The sequence below is a fragment of the Plectropomus leopardus genome, chromosome 20, assembly GCF_026936395.1.
Source record: "Plectropomus leopardus strain MGB_pleo_1.0 chromosome 20, ASM2693639v1, whole genome shotgun sequence".
Classification (NCBI taxonomy): domain Eukaryota; kingdom Metazoa; phylum Chordata; class Actinopteri; order Perciformes; family Serranidae; genus Plectropomus; species Plectropomus leopardus.
Genome location: NC_142195.1, coordinates 11,591,153 through 11,615,270, shown reverse-complemented (window position 1 = coordinate 11,615,270; position 24,118 = coordinate 11,591,153). Strand labels below are relative to the sequence as shown.

Below are 24,118 nucleotides of genomic sequence, written 5' to 3'. Positions count from 1 at the left end.
TGAAGCTCGGCTCAGAGGAGGATCTGAGCAGCTCAGTCGCTGCCTGCTCGAGCCCCAGCTGACTAGATGAAAGCAGTTACACAATCTCACCCATTAACTTGGTGTGGCGGAGGGACTGACTGGCTGAAAAGACACAGCCAAGTCTAAGGCAGATGGTGGTTGTGTAGGAGGCTTTTTTTTCCCTCCTCCCCGGGCATTCCTCTCCCTTTCTCTCCGAAAGGATTCTCTTGATATCCATGTCAAGGAACCTGGCATTAGGAGGCAACTTTGTTCAAAACAGCAGTGAACTGCCAAGAGAGCAGGGTGGGGCCCCGTGGTGAGGCTGTAACCTGACCCTGAACAACAATGGATCCCCTGGTTGCTCAGGGACATACTGGCAGCTTGGCCGGCTCTCATGGAGCTCTCCAATGGCTGGCCAGTTGGGTGTGGGAAGCAGGGCGGGATTCCCAACTGTCTCTGGCTGGATCTCACTTGAAATTTCTTCTTTGCAGTATCCAGATCAGTGGAGTGAATTTGATCCTGGTACTAAAGCTGTATCTCACTATATCTCTGTTGAAATCAAAGCTCATTTTCACAACTAGTTTGTATTTTTTTTCAGCATTGTATAATTTGTTTCTAGTAAAAGTAAATTACACTTGATCTGTAAAATGTTTCCATGTTCTTGTTCAGTTGTCCAATTGACCACCTCCTACTCACTCCCATGTTACTTTGAATTTGTGAAGTAAATTTTGTTTTTTCTCCCTTGCTTTCATGGCGAACAAAGATCCCCCCCCCAAAAAAATGGAGAAAATTCTTGATGAATTGAAGCCAGTTCTCGTGCAGAATAATAAGTCTCATTTATTCAGTCATATGCTTAGTATTTTTCAAGCAGACAGCCCTTTCCAATGGGAAAATAAATGTGAAATTTATCTGTGCTCTTGACAGTAAGACTCCAATGACAAAAACAGTGTTTTTTACGTCGCTGAACACTGGAGCTGCTGGTACTACTGCTTTGATCATTCAGTTTGTTTGAGTTATTGTGTGACTTTGGTGTTTTAAAGGGTTAGTTTGGATTAATCAAAGTCACACAAAGAAACTACCAATGCAGGCAGTAGTGGACCAGCAGTTCCAGTGTCCAGCAAGGTAAAAGTACAGCTTTTGTCCATGGACTCTGGCACAGATAAGTTTCACTTCTAGTTTAGTTCCTCAGTTTGAAAGGGCTGTCTGTTTTAGAAGTACTGAGCATGTGACCAGATAAATCAATCTTAAATTATACTGCATGGGTTGTGTGAGAGTTTGTAAATGGATATTTTGATAAAGCTGTGCTGTTGTTAAATGTGGACCCCTGTGACTTCAGTTCATCAAGAATTCACTCAACTTTTTGGATTCTGTATTCACCGTGGAGGCATGTGAGAAAAACAAGGTTTTCTTCACATGTAAGTAAGGGAAAGGGTGAGTAACAAATATACAAATGATCATTATATGGCTGAAGTATTCCTTTAACATTTTAAACAAGCATTTGTTTAATCAAAACTAAACTTTTCAAACTAATGGCTGACATTTTAATAGGTTACATTAACACCTTACATCTGGAGCTCCCTTGTAATTATTATTATCTCGTTATCTAAAACTTGGGAACTTTATCACAAATACAGCAGCATTTTTTTTTTTGTTTCAAGCAAACAAAGTACACCTCAGTAATAAACCTGTGCCAGTGCAAATACTGTGCCACAGGATACTCTGACTTGTGAGGGTTACAGCTAAGGCACTACAAGGGCAAATATTTAAATTTCTCCTCTCTTGAGCCATAAAGCAAGCCAGAATTGAAGACATTAAAGGAGTACTGCACTAAATTAGCTTTGTGCTCCTATAACATGCAAAACATTTAAAGATCAGAATCGATGCAGCAGAATCATCAGAGCCATCATCTTTTATATTCCATGCATTATTCTTCCTTGTCAAAACACGACACCTACATCACCCACTTTGTGCAGCTCCCTTAGAGCCACAAAATGCTTCATGCAACTTTTTTTTTTCACATAGTGCTTCCAAAGACCTGTAAACAGACTTTGATGTGTAAAATCATCTCAGTTCCACCTTAAGTTTGGAATGGCCGTGTCAGCATGAGCATCACATTAACTTTAAAGGAATCTCTTTCATGGACAAACTGAAAAAATCCAGATCTATATGCTGTGATATATTTTCTACTAAATGACAACTATTCACCAATGTGCATAATATATCCACCTGCCTATTGACTTAAAATCATATTATCATTTATAATAATTACATCACATTGATCACAAGTTTAAATGTTTTCTGCCATATTGGAGTTGCTTATGTTAAACGCAACATCATATCTCGGAAGCTCAATGCCCTGATGAAAAAATACTGTTTTTATGCCACTGTCACTCTAAACCAGCTCAATAATGCTGTAGTTATATGAATGTAACTTAATTAAGATGACTATTCCCCATTTTTTTAGAGTTTATTATTATGACAGTATTATAGAATGGCACTGATTATGATTTTATCATTACATTTTTAAAGTTTATATTCCTTTGGGTACTATTACACAGCTACTGGTGACACATCATCACCATCTGGCATTTCTGTAAGAATATGAGGAGAACTGATGTTTATAGTAAGATTGGATTCAGTTGGATTATAGACACGAACCACAACGTATTGTGATTTCATTCAGACGGTGCAGTGACAAAGGGTCATGCTTGTGATTTGAACCATTAATCCTCTTTGAATACATGCAAAATATTTCTGTCTTTGCCTAATAGAATATCCAAACAAATACTTTCTTTGGAAAAATAGAAATAGAGGGGAAAATTGGCTCTGAGCTTTTAACTAAATGTGTGTTTCAGTCTGTTTGTTTTGTTTTTTAGGTTTTTTGGGGGTTTTTTTTTACCTTTTTTTTAATAGCAAGTTACATTAAATTTGATTTAATGAAAGTTGTTCTCCTTGGATGTCAGGGTGGTCTATAATGTGTGCAGTGGAGGCAAGGCATGTATTAAAATACCAAACTGTTAATTACTTTCTCAGTGGACAAAGGAGTTTGGCACAAAAGAGAAACACATACAAAAGTTGTTGCAAGCTGAGGCATCTGTCCTGGTCTTTCTTAACAGTTAAGAAATGAAGTGACATGCAGTGTACACAGTGTGTGTATTTAGATTTGTGTACATACGTTAGTGTTCACTTCATTGTTGTTTTTGTCATGTACTTCATATTTGTTCCTCCATCTGACATTTACATGCAGGGCTGGACAAAATAAAGAAAATGCCTGCCAATATGTCAAGAGGAGTAATGAGAAAAATAGCCACGTATGCATTCAGAAGAGCTTCTATCCATCTTAAGGGCGTAGCTGTGTGTATAGGTTAAAATATGTTCAGACCTGGGAGGTGTCCATTGTGCCCATGACACCACTCTTCAACTTACTTAGTGGTTTGGGGATGTAATCATCCTGAAATTTGGAAATGTGTTTTTGTACCACAGGGTGCAACTGGTCCTGTACAATGGCCTCATACTGTTAGGCTATAATGTATCTATAGAGAGTGATCAACAGACCTAATGAATCCCACTACATAGACATACTCATACCATTACAGGTTCTCCATATTGGTTGCATATTTGTGCATGGGCCTTGGATATGAGCAGTCCTAAAATGAATGGGAGCTTTGTGATTAAAATCACATGTACAGTTCTTGTACAGAGTCTCATTCACTTCCCGTTAACCATCCATTTCTTTAAAGGTAAAGTAGATAGATAGATAGATAGATAGATAGATATACTTTATTGATCTCAAAACTGAGAAATTGGGATGTAGCAGCGCCATACAGTAAGAACAGAGAATAAAGAGTATATAGTATTCAGAGCATTACTATAGCAGCAAACTACTATTTGCTATGTAAAGATGGTAAGGGTAAGAGTATGGTAAGGGGTAGGGCTGTGCCCGACTCAGGATTATGCCAGTCAAATGAGATTTGGCTGTTCAATACAAATATTCGACCACTAATTTTGTTTTCCATATAAAGTTTTAAACTTTAATGGGGCTTCGTGGGACTTTTAAGTGTGTCAGCAGCATTCACATAATACAGCAAACAAGCTAACGTCGCTATTGACGGATCGCAAATGTGCAACAACTTTTTTGCCGACACTAGATATCAACCAAAATCAAAGACTACATCATGTTACCTGGCTGTGAGCTGTAACTTCACTACTTCCTCACCTTACAGTGTGGTCTCCCTCTCCCTCTGTGCTGCTGCAGTATGTCCGCAACTGCAACGAGTAGCATGAAAGTCAAGAGCACTCACTCTACCGCAAAATCTGCAGACCAAAACGTCCTTAAAAGTACACTGACCAGAAAAAAACAGCTCACTTGGAGCAATCTCAGTCACTGAGGGTCTCTGACTGATGATTCGAGCCTCCTATTTTCAAGGGGCAGCTCTAGTAATGGCGTCCTGAACAAAACCTTCGGACAAGCACCATACTTTAAAGCCAATTTGCGGACAAACATGGAATTACAACTTCCCTTGTGATGCCAAGGGGCCCAAATATACATTTTACAGAAACTTGAGTACCAGTAGCCATGTGCAGACAATCCCAGTTCAGACTTTGAATCATACGCTTTCAGTGTCAGATACAGCACCCTAACTTTCTTTAAAGTGGATTAATTATTTGATCTCCCACCTTGACACATCGTTACAGTATAATGAGTATCAGTATAATCAGTAGGCATACAACTATAATATAATAATAATAAAATAATAATACCTTTATTTATATAGCACCTTTAAAAACACAGTTTACAAAGTGCTTTGACAAGCAGGGCAAAGCCAAAGCTGTAAACCCCAGAGTTAATAAAACAATTTAGTCAATAATGCCAACAAAGGGCAGACAAGAGTTAAGGCAGAATAAAGTAGGGAATTTGGAGCAGAGACATATTAGAATAATATGGTAACAAAAAGGCAGTAGACGCAGAACACTGACAATAATAACAATAACGATAATAATAATAAGTAAGTAAAAAGATAAATAAGAGGCTAAAATTAAAAGACAATATAAAAATTTAAATAAATAAATAAAATTAAAAGATGAGTTAAAAGACACATTGAAAAACAACTTAAAAGAAGAATTAAAAGACGACATTACACAAAGGCAGATCTATAAAAATGGGTTTTAAGATGTGATTTAAAAGCAGTTACTGAGTCTGCCAGACCCACTCACAATATTATTAGTGCGTTTAAAAGTTAACTGATATGGTGTGGTATGGATATGGTCTTCATCTAAAAAACATGTCCAAGACAACATGTTTGATATTCTTTCCTCCACAAACATCAGTGTGCACCACAGTATGAACCTCAAACATAATATGCTCACGGCAACTAGTAACTTTGTGCTTTTTAAGTGTGAGAAAATCTTTTTGATTAGGTTTTGATTTGGAAGCCAAGGTAGTTAAGTGTGCCATTTAACTATCCATTTCAGAACCAGCGTGAGCTACAAATGCTATGTGTGATATATGGTTTGCGAGACAAAATGACTAATGATTAGAAAGCGATGATGAAAGAGCTGTGAAACGATGGCCACATCATCAACTTCCATTCCTCAGGCCAAGTCCAAACTGCAGAGAAGCCCAAAGACATAAAGCCTTCATCTCTCCGTTGATTCATTCAATCTTATTTCAGAGCAGTTGATACAATCTGATGGAATAGTCTGCTCTAAATACTGAGCTGTGGAGCTGCTCTCCAGCTGTTGCTTATCCCAAGGTAATAAAAATGGGACAAATCAGCCCATAATCCCTCCTCAGTCCCTCCATTGTTCTTAGAATGATGCTATGCTAAAAAATGGGACCTTCTTTGTATTCAGACTAACATCAGCATCTGCTGAATTCTGCTCTTTATCATGTTTTGTCAGGCTTTCTATCGGAGTTCGTGGACAGCTGCGGTCGCTTTTGAGATTGAAAATAATCTCTTTTATATATGAATTTGTGACTCTTTGTGTGGTTTTGTCTTCATGATGTGACACATGGAATTTTCTGCTGTTTGCATGAATGAACACATTTGTCCTCTTTGTTTCATTTGAGAATCAGTGACAAAACTCAGTCATTTTAATTTTACATATTTTTTTGGCTTGGGATGTATCTCAGTAACATATTGATCCCATATTGGTTTAGATTTATGATTTTATTAAATATAAATAAAATATAATATACTTCACCTTTAAATTACAAAGCAATCACAAAAACATAAATGTGTGCTGTGTTATGTTGTTATGTAATTTATTCTATTTCAATTACAGTATACAATCCAAAAAAACATGTTTCCCTCCAGTGCCAAATTTCCAAAACATGCTAATTTTGTAGTAAATTCTTGCCATTTCAACTTGAAGAGACTCTTCAAAGCAAGCAGGCGAGACTCCTCTGGAAGGAGATCTTTTGAACATGTAATCATGATCATTTGAAACATTTTATCTTTTGCTGTCCATTGTCTTTCTTGCTCTGTGGAAAACGTGCGTCATCCATCCTGATTATTCTTTGTTCACAGCAGGAATTGCCGTTGGTAATCATACTAGATCATCACCAAGCTCATTCTTATGGAAGAGCATGTTCACTACACTGAATATTGAAGTATTACAGAATAAAATTATTCCTGCTCTGTGATAGCTCTGTACATTCATGTCTCTATGCTATAGTAAACAGCCCTTAACTTGCACTGTAAATGGCTCCTGTGAATATTTAACCATGATTCTCATATAAATCACTTTTATTTTCAATCACACCCACTTAATTAGACATGTGTTCTGCTCTGTACTCATCATAAAATGCTGCATGTCCTCATGATGTTTTTTCTCTCTTTTTTTTTCTTTGCAGGTTTCCCTGATTTTCCAGGGAGTGCTCCCTCTTTTCAGTGATGGAGGTATTGCAGTGTGACGGCTGTGACTTCCGTGCCGAGTCATATGATGACTTAAAGACCCACATTCAGGAAGTGCACACGGCTTTCCTGCAGCCTGCAGATGCAGATGAGTCTGACTCTCTGAAAGACGAGGATGAGGATGAGGAGGAAGAGGAGGAATTTGACGACAAGGATGACAAGGATGACAAGGATTACACGCCTCCTAAAGCTGGAACGAGTATGTCCACCACATTAAATCAGATTTTACAGTTCATTTGAAGTAACTCTTCACAGTAGAATGATTTTAGATGTTATTGAGGAGAATACCATTTATGAGTTGTTGCCAGTTTTACTGACTGATAAAAACAAAAGTTTGAATAATATGAAATGGTGCTAATTTATATTTTACAGCTGACATACTCTCTTTTTTTTAGGCCCTAACTCTGCTGACAACTCCAACCAAACACCACAGAAGCAGACAGATGAAACACACCTGCCCTTTTACCAGTGCAAGTTCTGTGTCCGTTACTTCAGATCAAAGTCATTCTTAAGAAACCACACCAAAAAAGTGCATAATGTTGTCGAGGAAGATTCAGATGCGAGCATCTCCTTGCAGACAGCCAAGCAGCCCAGCTACACCGTTATAATGCACAATGACCATTCAAAAGTGTACTCCTGTCAATATTGCACGTACAAGTCTCCACGCAAAGCAAGGATAATGAAACACCAACTAATGTATCATAATAAGGGTCCCTCAGAGGGTGCTGGAGATGCCTCAGAATACGCAGAGACTGGAGAGGAATCGGACTCAGCCAGTGGACTCATGAAGGGAACATTTGCCTGTGAGTGGTGTAACTATCAGACTGACCAGAAGGACAGCTGGACTAATCACGTGGTGAAGGAACACAGTGACAAGGTCAAGATAGTTTCCTGCATTGCAGAGCTGGAAGGGGAGGCAAGTGCATGCTCACCCAATATAGATTCTCCCTCCGCTTCCCGAAGCCCGACAAGATCAAAGACGACTTTCACTGATGTTCGAGGGAAGGAAGAGCCGGTAGCAAAAACAGCAGAAAACACGCCAGAGAAGTCAATCCCGGAGATCTCATCCTTTCAATATGCACAGATGAGTGCAGTTACCCCCAACAGCACAGGTTCCTCTATTTTGTCAAAGAGGTTTGCTTCATCTGATGTCTCTAAAAGCATCGTAGAGATGGATGCCAACCTCCTCAATGAGGAGGACTCTCGGAGCAGCTTAGAGGACGACGATGATGAAGAAGAGTTGGGCGATATAGATGATCCAAGCTATACTGGGACCCTGTCAGCAGATGCAAAGCAGCTTTTAACTGATGAGGATAATAAATTGCTGGAGACAAAGGGAATACCGTTCAGAAAGTACATGAACCGATTTCAGTGCCCGTTCTGCTCCTTCCTCACCATGCACAGGCGGAGCATCTCCCGCCACATTGAAAACATTCACCTCTCCGGTAAAACCACAGTGTATAAATGTGATGAATGCCCGTTTATTTGCACCAGCCCTCTTAAACTAGGCACGCATAAACAGAGCCACATATCTTCAGATTTAGACACCCTGGACCTAACAAGTGATAGTCCAGATCCTCACAACGACAGTGCTACAGACCCAGTGAATGGGGGTAATGTAAGTTCCAAAGTCAATGGAAAAAAGACAACCAGCATACCGAACGACCAGCAGAACCCTCATCGCTGCACGCTCTGCAGCTTCTCTACCACCACTCTGAAAGGTCTGAGGGTTCACCAGCAGCATAAGCATTCCTACTGTGATGACCTAGATCCCACTGTCTTTGAAAACCAACTGACAGACCAGCCAGACTCTGAAGCAGACGCTTCTCCAATCTTTCTACAAAAAACCCAAACCTCTATTTTAGGACTTGCCACCAAAAAGCCCTCCGTAACAGGGAAAAGAGCCAGGAAGTCCATAAATGACTTGCCTTTGGATTTATCATCAGTTAAGAAGAGAACTAGAATCGATGAAATTGCAAGTAACCTTCAAAGTAAGATAAGCCAAAGCCAACAGGATATGATCATAAACCTAGATGACATGGATGATGAAGATGCAGCAGAAAATCACACCAATGCTGATACAGAGGTCAGGAACCATGACAATAAAAATCCTGTCTTTACTTATAACACACAACAGCTTCATGCAAGAGATTCAATGATCTCTCATGAGGGAGGCAGAATAGGGAAAAGAAAAAGCAACCCCAAGTCAAAACCTAGAAACCTTCCTATATCGCTTACTCTCTCTGATGATAGTGAAAATATCTCTGCTGACCCCAGTGATGGCGCTGTCCAAGAGAACGCTGATTACTCAGAGGAGCCAGGAACGACACGCTTCTACTGTAAACACTGTGATTACCACAACAAGTCAGCTCGTAGCGTCAGCACCCATTACCAGAGGATGCACCCATACATCAAATTCAGCTTTAAGTACATCCTGGACCCTGAGGACCAGAGTGCGGTTTTCCGCTGCTTAGAGTGCTACATTGAATACACAAATTACAATGATTTGCACCAACACTACATGGATCACCACCCTGAAGCAAGCAATGTTCTCAACTTCAACCAACCAAATCTGGTTTACATGTGTCGCTTTTGTTCATACACGAGCCCCAACGTCCGGAGCCTAATGCCCCACTACCAAAGAATGCACCCTACAGTGAAAATAAACAATGCAATGATCTTCTCCAGCTATGTGGTGGAGCAATCCCACAAAACGGGTGAGTCGCAAACTCTGAGAGAAATATTAAACTCTGGCCCCAAGAATTTGAACTCAGCCACATCAACGCCAAGGTCCTCCTCCAGCCCAGCGCCGAAAACGGTCTCCAAGACCCCTGAAGCCAGTGCTGAGACAGACCCTCTCAAAGAATCCATGGGTGGCAACGTTGTTGTCTATGATTGTGACGTGTGTTCTTTTGCTAGCCCCAACATGCACTCTGTGTTGGTCCACTATCAGAAGAAACACCCAGAGCAAAAAGCATCTTACTTCCGTATACAGAAAACCATGAAAGTCATCTCTGTGGATCAGTCGCAGCCTGTTGCAAACTCCTCATATAATCTCAGCATGGCAACACCTCAAAAACAACCAAGCACAGCACTGTATGGATCAGATGAAGAAATGTACTACTGTAAACACTGCGTCTACAGCAACAGATCTGTTGTTGGCGTGTTAGTCCACTATCAAAAGAGACATCCAGAAGTAAAAGTGACGGCTAAATATATAAAACATGGTGCCCCCACCCCTGGTTTGATGAAATTAATGGATGAATTGCAAATTGCGGCTCCCAAACAGTTCTTGAAGCAGTTTCAAAATAACGGTCACGATGGATCCAACAACAGCAGCCCCAAAACGGGAAGTGGCGAGAAAGGTGAGGACGAGCTGTTCTTTTGTCAGCACTGTGATTACGGCAACCGCACTGTAAAAGGAGTGCTTATTCATTACCAGAAGAAGCATAGGGAAACCAAGGCTAATGCCGACCTTGTGCGTCGACACACTGCAGTTGTCCGGAGTCAGCGTGAGCGTGCGCAGATGGTTCAGTCAGGCAGCGTCTCCTCCGCCTTGATCCCAGCCCCTCCAGACCCTGAAAACACTACACCCCTGCGCTCCCTGAAGTGTAAACACTGCTCTTACACATCCCCTTATGTCTATGCCCTGAAGAAGCATCTGAAGAAAGAGCACCCGACTGTGAAAGCCACAGCCATGACCATTTTACACTGGGCATACCAAGATGGCATTCTGGAGGCTGGCTACCACTGTGAGTGGTGCATTTACTCCCACGCTGAACCCCAAGGCCTGCTGCTCCATTACCAAAGACGCCATCCCGAGCACAATGTTGATTACACATACATGGCCAGCAAGCTGTGGGCTGGTCCGGAGACAACCCAACAAGGGGGCAATATGGAAACGAAACATTACAAATGCAGAGACTGTGCCTTCGAGGCCTGTACAATATGGGACATCACTAGTCACTATCAGGCAGTCCACCCATGGGTCATTAAAGGAGATGAATCTGTGCTTCTGGATATTATCAAAGGAAATGGCTCAGCTGAAAAGATCCAACAGCAGGTTGCCAAAGAACACGTGTCTTTCAATTGCCAGTCTGTTGAGGATGATGGAGCGCTGGTCATTGTCACTCCGCCTCAAGAGAGCAATCCCCATCCTCCCCACCCACGTCTTTCCATCTCTAACAACCCTTATCAGTGCACTGTATGTCTCTCAGAGTACAACAGCCTCCATGGCCTCCTCACTCACTACGGAAAGAAGCACCCGGGCATGAAAGTAAAAGCTGCAGATTTTGCACAAGAGGCAGACATCAACCCGAGCTCTGTGTATAAGTGTCGTCACTGTCCGTATGTAAACTCCCGTATCCATGGCGTCCTTACCCACTATCAGAAGAGACACCCATTAGTAAAAGTCACCGCGGAAGACTTTGCAGATGATATAGAGCAAATCCCTGATTTAAACGAAGCAGACGACAAGTGCAAAACTCAAAGGCAAGGCTATGGAGCATACAGGTGCAAAATGTGCCCGTATACTCATGGGACACTGGAGAAACTCAAAATACATTATGAGAAATATCACAATCAGTCTGCCTCTGATATGTTTGCTCCCTCTTTGACACAGTTCTCTCCCGGTAAAGAAATGGAGCCAGTAGCAGAATGCAGTGCTGGTAATATATCAAGCGCTGCAAAAGTCCAGGAGGTCAGTGAATTGGACCTTGCCCTCTCCCAGTTACCCATCAATAAGACAGAGAAACATGCCATATTCAAGTGTCAGCTCTGCAAGTACTTCTGCTCCACCAGGAAAGGCATCGCTCGTCACTACCGCATCAAGCACAACAACGTGCGTGCTCAGCCAGAGGGTAAAAACAATGTCTTCAAGTGCGCTCTGTGCTCATACACAAACCCTATACGCAAAGGTCTGGCAGCACACTATCAGAAGCGTCACGATATTGATGCCTATTACACCCATTGTCTTGCTGCCTCCAAGACTATGAGCGAGAAGCCTAATAAAGTGATAGCACACCCGCCATCGGAAGGGGAGAATACAGAAATGAGCGAAGACTTGCGCTTGGCAGTGGAGAGACGGAGGTGTTCTCTTTGCGCCTTCCAGGCCTTCAGTAGGAAGAGCATTGTGTCACACTACATCAAACGCCACCCAGGTGTCTTCCCCAAGAAGCAGCACGCTAGCAAGCTTGGTCGGTACTTTACCGTTATCTATGCCAAAGAACCTGAGAAGATTGTTGTAAGTGCAATGGAGGACGACAAGGATGTACTGGAGGTTCATCTTGACCCAGAGCAGGACAGAGACTCAGAATGGCTGCCATTCAAGTGTCTAAAATGCTTCCGGTTGTCCTTCAACACAGGCGAGCTGCTCTCTATGCACTACAACGACCACCACAGCAATGACTTGAAGCGGGACTTTTTGGTATCGCCCGGTCCTGGGGACGAGGAGTCAGAGTTGTACCAGTGTTCTCATTGTGAGCTGAAGTTCCTGGCTCTCCCAGTTCTGGCTAAACATCTCTTGAACCACAATGAAGAGTTTCAGAAGAGAGCCATGAGGCAGGAGAGAAGGAGGCAGCTGCTCAGCAAACAGAAAGCCACAGAACTACCTGAGACCAAACCTGAGAAGGTGAGCAGAGATACGAGTCTCACTTAAAGCTTGTAAATGACAGACTTAAACCCAGATGATTTAATTTCACCATCAGTGTCTGAGAGCATGCAATAAATGATGCTGTTAGTTACTACTGTCATCATATCCTACACCTGTACCTTTGTAGTCAGGCCTCCAGTTGTTTTGGAAAAGAGCTCATAGAGATATAAGTTATCACAGAGATTATAGTTAATTTGTCTTTACATGACTTTATAAACCCACAATCATTGCAGTTGTACCCAGAGTAGTCATATTCTGCCAAAATTAAAGAGATAATTATGTGTTTCAAATTGGCCCTTGACTGTCACTGGGAATATATAACAGTGATAATGAGCTGTGATAATGAGTTTTATAATAAGTTCATTAAGGTACCGTTGATCTCACTTAATGTATATTTGAGAACAGTGGCAGTAACTTCATGGAGAGAAGAAATAGTAGTCCACAAGGAGTTTAAAATAAACGTCCTTATCACAAATCATTTTAAAATAGATTTTGAAACTGTCAATGAAACAGACTAATTTTTGTCACTTTTTCTGTGAACAGGAAAGCCCTGTAAATAAAGCTCCCATAGGGTTCAGATGTAACTTCTGCATAGAAATGCACCCCACCCTCCGAGCCATCTGCAACCACCTTAGGAAGCATGTCCAGTATGGAGAGGTCAAAGAGGGCCATGTCAAGGTAAATGGAATGGGATTTCTTTCAAAATGTATTAAATGACGGTATAGTATTTGTGTTAATAATTGGGAATTTGTTGCATTAAGTCTGAAATATTTTCATATTAACAAGCCAGTGTTAAAATATATTTATTAAAATTATTAATCAAAGTACTAACCATGATAAATATTCATTTCTATTTTGACATTTTGGAAAATATACTTACTTGCTTTGAATATGATTCATATGTGTTTTGTAAAGATCCAGTTACAGCCAGCAGCTGGTTAGCGTAGCTTACTTTGCATGAAAACAGGGGAAAATCAACCCCACAGAGGCAGCGCATGGCTTCGAAGAAAATTTTGCAGAGCGGCCAAACGTGAAATAACAATGTCCGGGTGCATCACATGAAGCCATGGGGCCCAAAAAGACTTTTTGCCTTTTACTTTCTTTGTGAAAGATATGTCTGTAAGCCGGTGGATGAATCTTTTCTAAACATTCCTAAAGTCTGGAAGAGCCACACTGTTCAATCATTTTTATATTTATTCATGTCAGTGGAGCACTTAGCCGGATGTAGCCAGCTCGGCCAGCAGAAGCTGGCAGCTTATGTGCTCTAAGTCTCTAGTGTTCTTGCTCTATGGGCACTATTTAGAAGATCCTGATCATTCCATATTGCGGTAGTAGAGCTTTTTTGGGGCCCTGCCTCCAACACTGTATTCTGTTTTCATTAAACATGCATGGAGAAAACAGTAAGCTTTAGAGGCAGGCCAGCTGTTTCCCCCTGTGCTAAGCTAATCTGCTGCTAGCTGTAGTTTCATCTTTGGCAAACAGATTTGAGAGTGACATCAATCTTAGCAAAAAAAAAAGCAAATAAATATGTTTCTCAAAATGTCAAAAAAAATGTGCAGCTATTACTCCAAATATCAAGCAAATCTATAGTATGCATTATTAAGTGGTATTTTTATGAACAGTATTTAAGAGTACAATATTGACTGTCAGTGTTTCTGTCTTGTAAACTAACTCCTCATCCTCCTGGCTCTGCAGTGATCTGTTTCACTGGACTTGAGTTCTGTTTCTCGTTTTGTTTATTACTGACGGTGGCTTCTGGGTAGACAGTCTGTCAGCTTCCCCCAGAGAAAACAAGCAGCGCTGTCCCATTGCAGCAGAGAGGGGGAAGTGGAGGACAGTGTGGTGAGCCATAACTTTTAGGGCAGCGGCGGGTAACCATTCGAACATTAGTATTCCACTGAGGATGCCAGTGAAGGGAACAGGCCTAAGGATCCAACGCCTCACCCAGACGGAGGCCTGTTCCTCTGTCAGACACTCAGTCAGTCTTTTTTGTATTTAAGATGTACTGTATTCACTTTGGCAACCAAGAACTACTGTTAAAAATGTACTGCTTCTGTTTCACCTTTGACCTTTAGAGATATTCAGTATATAGGATAAAATGTTAGCCTGTGAAGCTAATAACACATGCTAGAGTTATGAGCTACAATAAGCATTCATGTCCTACAGCATCTCTACCAGATGGAATATACTGCATGTTTTACACATCGCAGAAGGTAAAAATAAAAATGAAAGCTTTTTCATAGTATCATGAATACAGTTCCAACTCAATAGAACTGCAATGGTTCCTGATACAGTTGGATGAAGAGCAGGCTGACAGTGCAGTCAGGGCAGACTGGATGGCAAGGTTGAGCCTGTGGATGCCACATCTTATTTATGGCTACATGAAGTGCAGGGTCAGGTCCTTCCACAGAAAGAATGAGCTTCCTCGGGGCAATAAAAAAGTCACGGTGATTGTCTGTCCACTTGTGATGACTGCAGAAACCAGCCTGCACTCCAGCAGATGCAGGAAGAGGAAGGAGATGGAGGAGTTTTGTTTTTTGCTGCTGGTTCATGTTGTTGTTGTTGTTTTGTTTTATGACTAGTTTTTGTGTTCTTTTCTTTTCTTTTCTTTTCTGGGTGATTTAGCATCAGCTACAACTAGTAATAAAGTTAATTAATGGTTTGGTATAAAGATGGGACCATGGATGGAGACCCAAGGACCCAAATTGTCGAGGCCCCCCTAGCCTTCACCTGCAAACTGCCACTCAAATTAATATGTACCAACCAGGAAGACACTCAAAATAACCACAAAGAGACACAAAAAGACCATAAAGAGATGCAAGGAACTGCAAAGAGGCACAAAATAATTACAAAACATGGGGGAAAAAAAACACAAACATAGGTGCAATCTAGTCATCTTTTGGCAAAAATCGCTGTAAAAATCGCTGCAGTTTGTCTGCCCGCATAGTAAGAATCTCTTACAGTAGTTTTATCATAACCTTGTGGCTTATATGACGATGTGTTGAGCGTGGGATTGCTTTTATCTAGCGAACAATAGCCAGTGTTTTCCCTGCATCGCTGCTTGAACTGTGTTACATTTTAATGCATTAAAGCTCTATTCAGTAATAATTGACTACTGGGCGAATACAATTATAACATTCTTATGGTGTTTTTAATGTAATCTTGTAAAAAGCAGTTTTTGATGAGAAAATTGAATAAATAAAGCTTTAACATAGAAATCAGTTAAATAAAATAGATGGAAGAAAAGGATATATATTATATATATAAACATATATAATGAAGAGACTTTCGAAGCAGTTATTTTTTTAATGTTGTTTTTTATGTGAAAGGTTAAGTTTGTTTCATAAAAGCGTACTAGTGAATTTGTGCTAACTCAAAGGTAGTGTAATGAAGAACTGAATTACTTTTAACAGTTATATTTATAAGAAAGATTTCTTTGTTTCGCCGGCACAAAAGAGATTTTAAAAAATAACAACAAAAACAAAATAAAGCATCATATCTAAGCTCTGTCTTTTAATTGACCAAAGAGCAGTTGAACAGAACAGCATTAATTTTTACTAGCTTCAACATATTACAAATAAACCTACAAGGAGACACAAAATAACTACAAAGCCACACAAAACGACCAAAAAAGACACAAATTTACCTCAAGTGGTCACAAACTGACCTCAGTGAGATGCAAACGACTACAGAAAGACACAAAATAACCACAAGGTGACACAAACTGACCTCAAAGAGATGCAAAGTGTAACCAGTATGTGTTCCCTCTAAATACAGAAAGGGGATGTTACAGCTATGTATTAAAGATTGGGCCAGACTCTGAAAACACAGGACTCAAATATAGATATTATTTGCATATATTAAATGGTTAGAAAAAGTGGCAAACAGGTGGAATTACAAAGTTAAGTTCAACACATAAGTTCAAATTAGAAATTATACAGCAAGTAGTTCCAACCAAGCAATGAGAGAGGTCAACAAGACATTTAAAATGAGCTGAAAATCACCATGACAGCAAACTTTCATCATCACTAAAGGAAATATTCTGCCATTTCTTCAACACTACACTTGAAGAAATTCTGCAATCATGATAGCAGTTATCAGGCTGTGGCCAAGAAGTATCAGTGCGTTGAAGTTACTTAATGTCAGAGACCTCATAGTCCACACTGAGGAAATACAGCTGATATTATGAAAAGTAAAAGTCACCTCACTAATGGTGGAAAATATAAAGATGACAACAGCCAGGATAAATCACCATAATCTGAGCAGACACATTATAAATACTTACAAAAAGTGACGTTTGCATGTTAGAATACCAATTAGAAAACTTAACTGCAAACTAAAAGTTACTCAGTCCAGATCTAGGCATGATGGGAAAGTGGGCATCACTACAATACTCGGGCTAAGTGAGGGTGACTACAGTGAAAATGTTTTTGAAAGGCTAAACGCCATCAAATATGGATAGTAGCATAACATTTCGTTACAAAAGCATGTTGTGAATTTTGGGAATGATGATACCTCTATCTTTTTTTTTTTCAATTTTGACTTTTGGATTTTACCATATTCTTGAGCTATTGGAAATGTTTGGCATCCTCCATCAGCTGTGTTGGTGACATGGCAGCTTAAAAATACAGGTAAAGTTTGTGGATGTAGTAGCTAAATCTGTTTATGGAAAAAGAAAATTTCACCAGACGTCTTAGTCGTAATGAGACTGCAAGCTGAGCATTTCTGTGTTTATATCTGGTGTAGTTATTTCGTTTGGGAAACTCCACAATCTCTAGAAAATATGAGCTCAACTTGGCCAGCGGACTCAACAGGGACTAGAAAACATGTCTGTTGCTAGGTCGTTATCATGGTTAGGCCTACTTCCTGGAGAAGCAAACTAGGTTTCATTACATATAGGATTCTACTGACATGACTGATTGTTTTCTGATGTATTTCCATGAAGATAACATTTGCAAAAATAATTTATTTTTAGAGCTTATTGCCCCTCATCATGAATACATTTTAATTATATTTTTATTTTGTCTGTAACTGCTGTATAATTGCAACATAACATAAGAGGGACTATCACATGCAGTCAGGAGAGAGGCGCTTACTCCAAGATCCATAAGCATCACTGAAGTGCCCCAAATGATGTTGAAGCACACCTTCTTGTGTACTACTGCTTCATTTCAGAATCACAGTTCTTTATCCAACTCCAGCGTGTGACTGGTGTGAAGGAAGCCATGTATGTTCTCTTTCCTCTGAGCTGTATGTGTGTGTACTTTGCAATCCTACCGTACTTGATGCAGGTGTTCAGGTCACGTCCTCCTCACTGAAGTAGCAGGTTCTGGGCTCTCATGGACTGGGTTCGCCATCCAGTTCTGGAAAATGGTTCTCTCTGAAATCGCCTTAAAATCTCTGGAATCTCCTCCAATGGCACCGAGATATCCTCTACGAGTTAGAAAGTACAGCTGGTGAAATTGACTCAAAAATCACAATTTCATTCATATCCAAAAGAAATAACTAGTTTAGAGAGCTACACTTGTAGTGAATACTCAACTGCATTGAAGATGCATAGTGAATAAATAAAACACAAACAGCATGCATTTCAACACACCTTTAAAATGTTCATGAATTCCCCATAAACAGTAAATAAAAATGCTAATGGTAAAATTAACTGGCACATCAACTAGCAGCTAGCCTGCAGCAATGAACTCAGAGTGCATAAAAAAATGTGCATAAAAGCAATATTAAATGACAGTATTATTACTATAGGCTACCAACACAACAGAAGTGACTGCTTATAGGCAGTATTTTTTCACACCAAATAAATGCCCAGTCTAATTCCAATCGCAAACAGCTTTAAAATAATCGAGTTGGATTTAACATGGCCCTACTTAGCTAGCGGACGGTAAATGCTAATGTTTTTAGCACGTGTAAATAGAGTTTGACATTGCGAATATTAGCATCACGGCTAGCGGCTGATTCAACTCACCTGTGGGCAGAATAGCAGCGGAAAAGGCATCCGGCCTTGATGCACGCGCTGCTACTTCACTTGTTATCCATACTGTAGTTTATATCGTCAACACGAAATATACATTAACACATAGAAACACATCGTGAATTTTAACGGAGTTTTCTGTTGTTGTCAGCGGCGTTTCTGAACACTTCAATGACCCCGTTTTCTGTCAGATTCAACCGAGCCTGACTCTTTGCCCTTTCACCTCAGCAACGTCATCTAACCTGCTGCTTGGCGGATGCGTGGATGTTTTTTTTTTTCTCCGTTAAACTTTATTTGTAATCAAAAACTGGCTTTTACATTCATGAATAGGTACACCAAGTAAAATTACAGACTAAACGTCATTTCATAAAATAAACAAAAAATAAATAAATAAATAAACACAAGTATCAAAACAAATTTTTTTTTTTTTGAAAAAGAGGAGACAATAAAAACAGAGATCTAATCAAGATTTAAGATATGAATCAAACTATTTATGTGCAAGGCTTGTTTAGCTCTAATATATTTCAGTGCTCTTTTGAAATTCATCAACTCATTCATTAAGACAAGAAATATTGGTCTGATTTTCATAAATCGACATCTGTGAATATATTTTTTGCCCAAAATAAATACAGTGTTATACATATTTTCCCTTTTTTTGTGGACGCATGGATGTATAATAGAGGGGGACCGACTTCCCTATAATACATCCGTAGGCGGTATAAACAGTCTCATTGGACAACGAGAGTGGTACCTGATAACAATTGGTTGCTCATCAAAATCAACAATGCCCTATCATTTTGTAAATAATACTAAAGGCTGTTTAATTCATTATGTTGTTTTTCTATCTGTCACATTTTAAGTAAGCCTATTTAATCACATTTTATCATTACTATGGTTTAATTATAAAGGCTTTATTTATTTGTCTATTAACTTTTTAATGCCCCTTTCTACTGTGGGCTACAAAAGGAAATGCAAAAAGACATAAAATAACTGCAAAATGGGGAAAACAACCTGAAAGAGACATAAAACAACTACAAGAGACAAAAACACAACCACAAGAAAACACAAAATGACCTCAGAGAGATGCAAATGACACAAAATGACCACAAAGCGACACAAAACAACCAAAGAAGATACAAAAGTGCCTCAAAGGGACATAAAAAAGCTTCACAGAGACACAAAATGACCTCACAGAGGCACAAATGTTTAATAAAGAGACACAGAATGACTACAAAGTGACAAAAAACAACCCAAAAAGACACAAACTTACCTTTAAGAGACACAAAATCACCACAGAGGCACACAAAAACACACAAAGATGCATAATGATCACAAAGACAGGCAAAAGTACCAGATATCTGTGCCCATAGGCCTATTGTCTGATATTTCACCCATGGATGGGCTTGGGTGAATATTATGATTGATTTTTACTCTTATTCTTAGAGTTATACGGTTGAGACATGTATTAAAAAAAGATGGAGGACAGTTGGGAATGATATGTGACAAAGCTCCTGGACAGATTGGAGGGGTTGGACTCAAATTTTCATGTTACATTCCATTTGAGTAGTGCAATCAACTTAATATCAACTTAGTATGGTGTGTCAGCAAATATCAGCATACCACAGAGTTTCATGTCAGGGTTGGAGTTGTCCTAAGGTTACTGCTAAGGCTTGCCTGTGCTGGACTCAACCCAGTCATTCGTTTCATTTACAGGCTGCCACTGCAGCTTGAAGTACATTGGACAGGTGTTTTGGCTGTTTCAGGGAAATGTGTTGCAAAGAAAGACTTTCAGGTCAGTGACATACCCACATGGTGATTTTCCAATATTCGGTACTCAAGTTTAAATGGATCAAATCGACAAAACCGAGGGGGGGGTGAGAGAGCTGTAACTAACATTGATGGCGCTGATACAGCACAGACACAACCAGAGGTGTTAGACAGATGCTTAACTGTTGCTTATGTGCTGTTAACATGATTTGCCCAATTTAGGAAAAACGATTAGAGGTGCCAGACTCTAAGTGATACTGGTGAAAAGCTATTTTTGTCATCTGGTGGCTGATTGAGCATCAATGTTGGACCATCCAAATAAATTGTTAACCTTAATCTTTCTCTCTTTATTGCAGTGTTGTGCATCTGCATGATAAAAAGGCTGACAGACAGAATCAGCAGAAAGGTTGCTGAACATCTGAGACTTCTTCTGTTTTGTTTTGCAGCAGGAAGTCAGCGATATCCCCCTGACCCTGCCTACAGAGAGCCTGACTAATGGCGACCTCGAGGGGGATGAAGCAGTTGAAGCTGATGGCCTCGAGAGACCCATGGCTACAATGATGGGTCCCTCCTTAGTTTCCACAGCTTCTGCTGGAGGTGGTGATGCTGTTGCCACAGAGATTTTGGAGCCAGAAACGGATGCCGTTGAAGGACGGGCAGCGGCCCTCGTGGCTGCAGCCAGGGCCGTGGTGTCTGAGGGCGAACTGAAGCAGCGATTAGCGGCAGGAGGACACCCGTGTGCCCAGTGCGACCGAGTCTTCATGTCCATGCAGGGACTGAGGTCCCATGAGAGGAGCCACTCAGCCATGGCGCTGTTCAGCAGAGAAGACAAATACAGCTGCCAGTACTGCCAGTTCGTCTCACCGTTCAGACACAAGTAAGTAGAGAGGAGCAGGGTCTATATTTGACACCTCCAACACTGTTTCTGCAGTACAGTCCCCTGTGTACTGGTTCCTTAAAAGGAAGCAACTTTGTCCAAGGTAAACACATATTCACCAGAATGTTTTTGTTTTTTAACAGTATTAATGTATAGATGGATGGATCCCCTATTTAACATTGCCTTCTTTCATTTGTGCCTTTTAATAAGGTTAGTTCAAGATGTAATCTTTAATATTTCAGTCCTGGTTGATTTGGATAAATCAAACTGATGGCAGCAAGTGCAATTTAATACTACAGTAAACAGTTAAAATGATCTGCTAACATAACATTCGGGAAAATTATGTTTTGTTGATGCACTTTTGATTAACAATCACAGTCAGCTTTTATTTTGGTGAAGAACAAACTGAGGTTCCTGCATCAGCTTAACAATTAAAGTCTATTTGTAGTTTGCCAGTTGAATGCTTTTAAATATGATGTCAGTAGGAAAAGCTGTGCTTGCATCAGCAGTAGTTTAACACAGCTGTGATATGGCTTTGGGCGAGGGATCAGTAAACAGATATTAATGAAGTAAAATTACAAACAGTAACACTGCATTACATACAAGCGCCATTTCCTATAGCCCCTCATGCACGTGAAAGCAATTTTAATCCAGTCTGGAAATGGCAGACTCCACCACAACCATCTATATTTTGAGGAAGTTATATTAGAGTTATATTTATCATATATTAAATTATGATAAATAATCATGATCATTACAGTCACAACTGAGATCACAATTATCTAGCATGATTCTTAATTGACTTCGAAAACACCATGTGTTGGATATTCTGGAAATTTAAAAGTTTTTAAACTGAGAAACAAAATAAATAAAGTTAACTAAAAAAAACTGAAGGGAAAAAAAATAAATAAAAATATGTAACATAGAAATAATATATGACAGATAAATGATATGTTTCTCGATTTTTCCCTGATGACTTGAATAAGTTGCTATATCTATCAGTACTCTTTAAAAAAAAAAAAAGTCACAAACAGGGTATGGAGAGTTAATAAATTGGCAACACTAAGCGCACAGCTGTTAAAGAATTGGATGCACTGGATTTATAACAAAAGACAAAACAAGAGCATGATTCCAAAATGCAATGTGGCACAATAATCATTTTATCTTGACAATTTTGTTTTCATAATTGTCGGAAACCAAAATTGCTACTTAAAAAAAAAACTGTGATTAATCGCCCTGTCCTAGAATTCACTGTATACCTGCAGCTGTACAATCACGGGTGTGAAATATGTAGTTCTGGTAGCAGTTTATTTTAAACTCTCACACTCACATAGCTCACCAGTCTTACACCAGCTGTTCTGCAGATTAACTGGATGTTAAACTCACTTTGTACACATCCCAAATTTACACCTTATTCTGTTTACCCTATCACAGTTCCTTTGAAACCTCAATCTTCTGTAAGATTTCCTGCCTCCTAGGAGAGTAAGACAAACATTACAGCGAGACAGACATTTTGGTAGTGTGATTTGTTTTATCCATCACAGAAACACAGAGTGAGAGAGAGTCCTCATCTCCTCTGAGCTCCCAGGTGTAATCCCTCTGTACTGTATGTGCCCTGACCCAGAAAGAAGCCGCATTCCCATGCCACCTAGGAGGCTGGCATTAAAAACACAGCCACCGTCCCCACAGGCACTCACACGCTCACTCCCACCGAGGGATTGTGGGTAGATGAGTTCACCCCACGGCTCCTTGTTCTGTAGTCATTGGAAATGTGCGGCTCTTGTTTGGGAGGTAAACAGAATCGAGCGCTTTAGATGCTGCTGAAAAACCCCGCTGTTGAAATCATCAAAGTGGATGCTGTTGAGTTGAGCTCTCTTTCTTTCCGGTACTCTATTCTTGTCACTTTCTCTCTTTATCTGCTATCCTTTTGTCCTCATTCCATCTATTTTTTTTTTACTTTTATCCTCTTATCTCATATCCTCCCTTCTGTTTTTCTTTTTTTTCTTTTTTTTGGGGGTATTTCGTCTCATCCCCAGCCTGGACAGACATGTGCAGTCTCACCACGGGCACCACAAGCCCTTCAAGTGCAAACTCTGCCCCTTTAAATCTGCCTACGTGAGTCGCTTGAAGAGCCACCTGCATAAGGCGCACACAGGTAAAAACACATACACGACACATACATTAAATCAAACCTTACAGCTGTATCCATGACTAACAGTGTATAGCGGCCTCCTGTTTATCATCGTCCACCTAAAGATGCTGTGCTTGATTTAGCTCATCCCGCACTGTGTAACCAGTGGATTAGCTGGAGGAGTACAGTAGACACACCTAATTAAGCACATCTAAAAGAATCATGGTTTTAGCACAAATAAATGAATTTATTGTGGATGTTATTTATTCGGAAGTATGCCGATGAACTTGTTTGGTGTGTTACAAAGGTGAAAGCCTACAGGTATCTTCAGTCAGGCTGAGATTTATTGCCTGTAATCATTTCTTTGCTGTTGAGGGAGCCAGACAGCAGACAAAGACAGACATTCAAGCCAATGTAAAAATGCTCCACCTGAGAAATCAATACATGAGCAAAAGAAACAATCTCAAAACTGGCAAACCAGAAAGACCAATTTTCAAACGGCTTTTGAGTGCTCTCAACTGTCTGATTGGGGAGAACAAGAAACAGCGCTAAGAGTTGCTGTGGATAATCGACACGAAGCAATTTTGAGTCGCAATTACATTTGAAAAGTGGAGTTTGCTGATTCTGTCGACTTTGTGAAAACAATCAGCATTAAATTTTCATGATTGTGGCTCAGTTCTTCTCCTTTGTGTCCTTGCTTTTAGAAGATATTTTGGATTTGAAACATCCACATTCGGGAGCTGTCTTTTTCCAAACATGTTCCTACCAGAAATAGTTCAATCAGAAAGTTGTT

The 24,118-nt window shown here is 40.1% G+C and overlaps 1 protein-coding gene and 1 long non-coding RNA gene across 4 annotated transcripts in view; one reads left to right on the top strand and one right to left on the bottom strand.

Annotated features, from left to right (window-relative positions):
* The window catches only part of LOC148186182 (uncharacterized), a 51,371-nt gene extending 31,026 nt beyond the window's left edge, over window positions 1-20,345 (bottom strand). The window contains exons 1-2 of the long non-coding RNA XR_015775100.1: window positions 18,545-20,345; window positions 17,845-18,000 (exon numbers count right to left, since the gene is read on the bottom strand). This is a non-coding gene — a long non-coding RNA (uncharacterized LOC148186182). The remainder of the gene's footprint in view (window positions 1-17,844; window positions 18,001-18,544) is intronic.
* znf462 (zinc finger protein 462) overlaps window positions 1-24,118 on the top strand; it is a 63,021-nt gene that overhangs the window by 21,162 nt on the left and 17,741 nt on the right. For 2 of the 3 annotated variants that reach the window (XM_042509838.2, XM_088070720.1), the window contains exons 2-6: window positions 6,857-7,116; window positions 7,313-12,546; window positions 13,111-13,245; window positions 20,764-21,194; window positions 23,231-23,349. In XM_042509838.2, the coding sequence (XP_042365772.2) occupies window positions 6,897-7,116; window positions 7,313-12,546; window positions 13,111-13,245; window positions 20,764-21,194; window positions 23,231-23,349 (6,139 nt within the window). In that variant the 5' untranslated portion in view covers window positions 6,857-6,896. The remainder of the gene's footprint in view (window positions 1-6,856; window positions 7,117-7,312; window positions 12,547-13,110; window positions 13,246-20,763; window positions 21,195-23,230; window positions 23,350-24,118) is intronic. The other variant, XM_088070721.1, reaches the window with a different exon arrangement.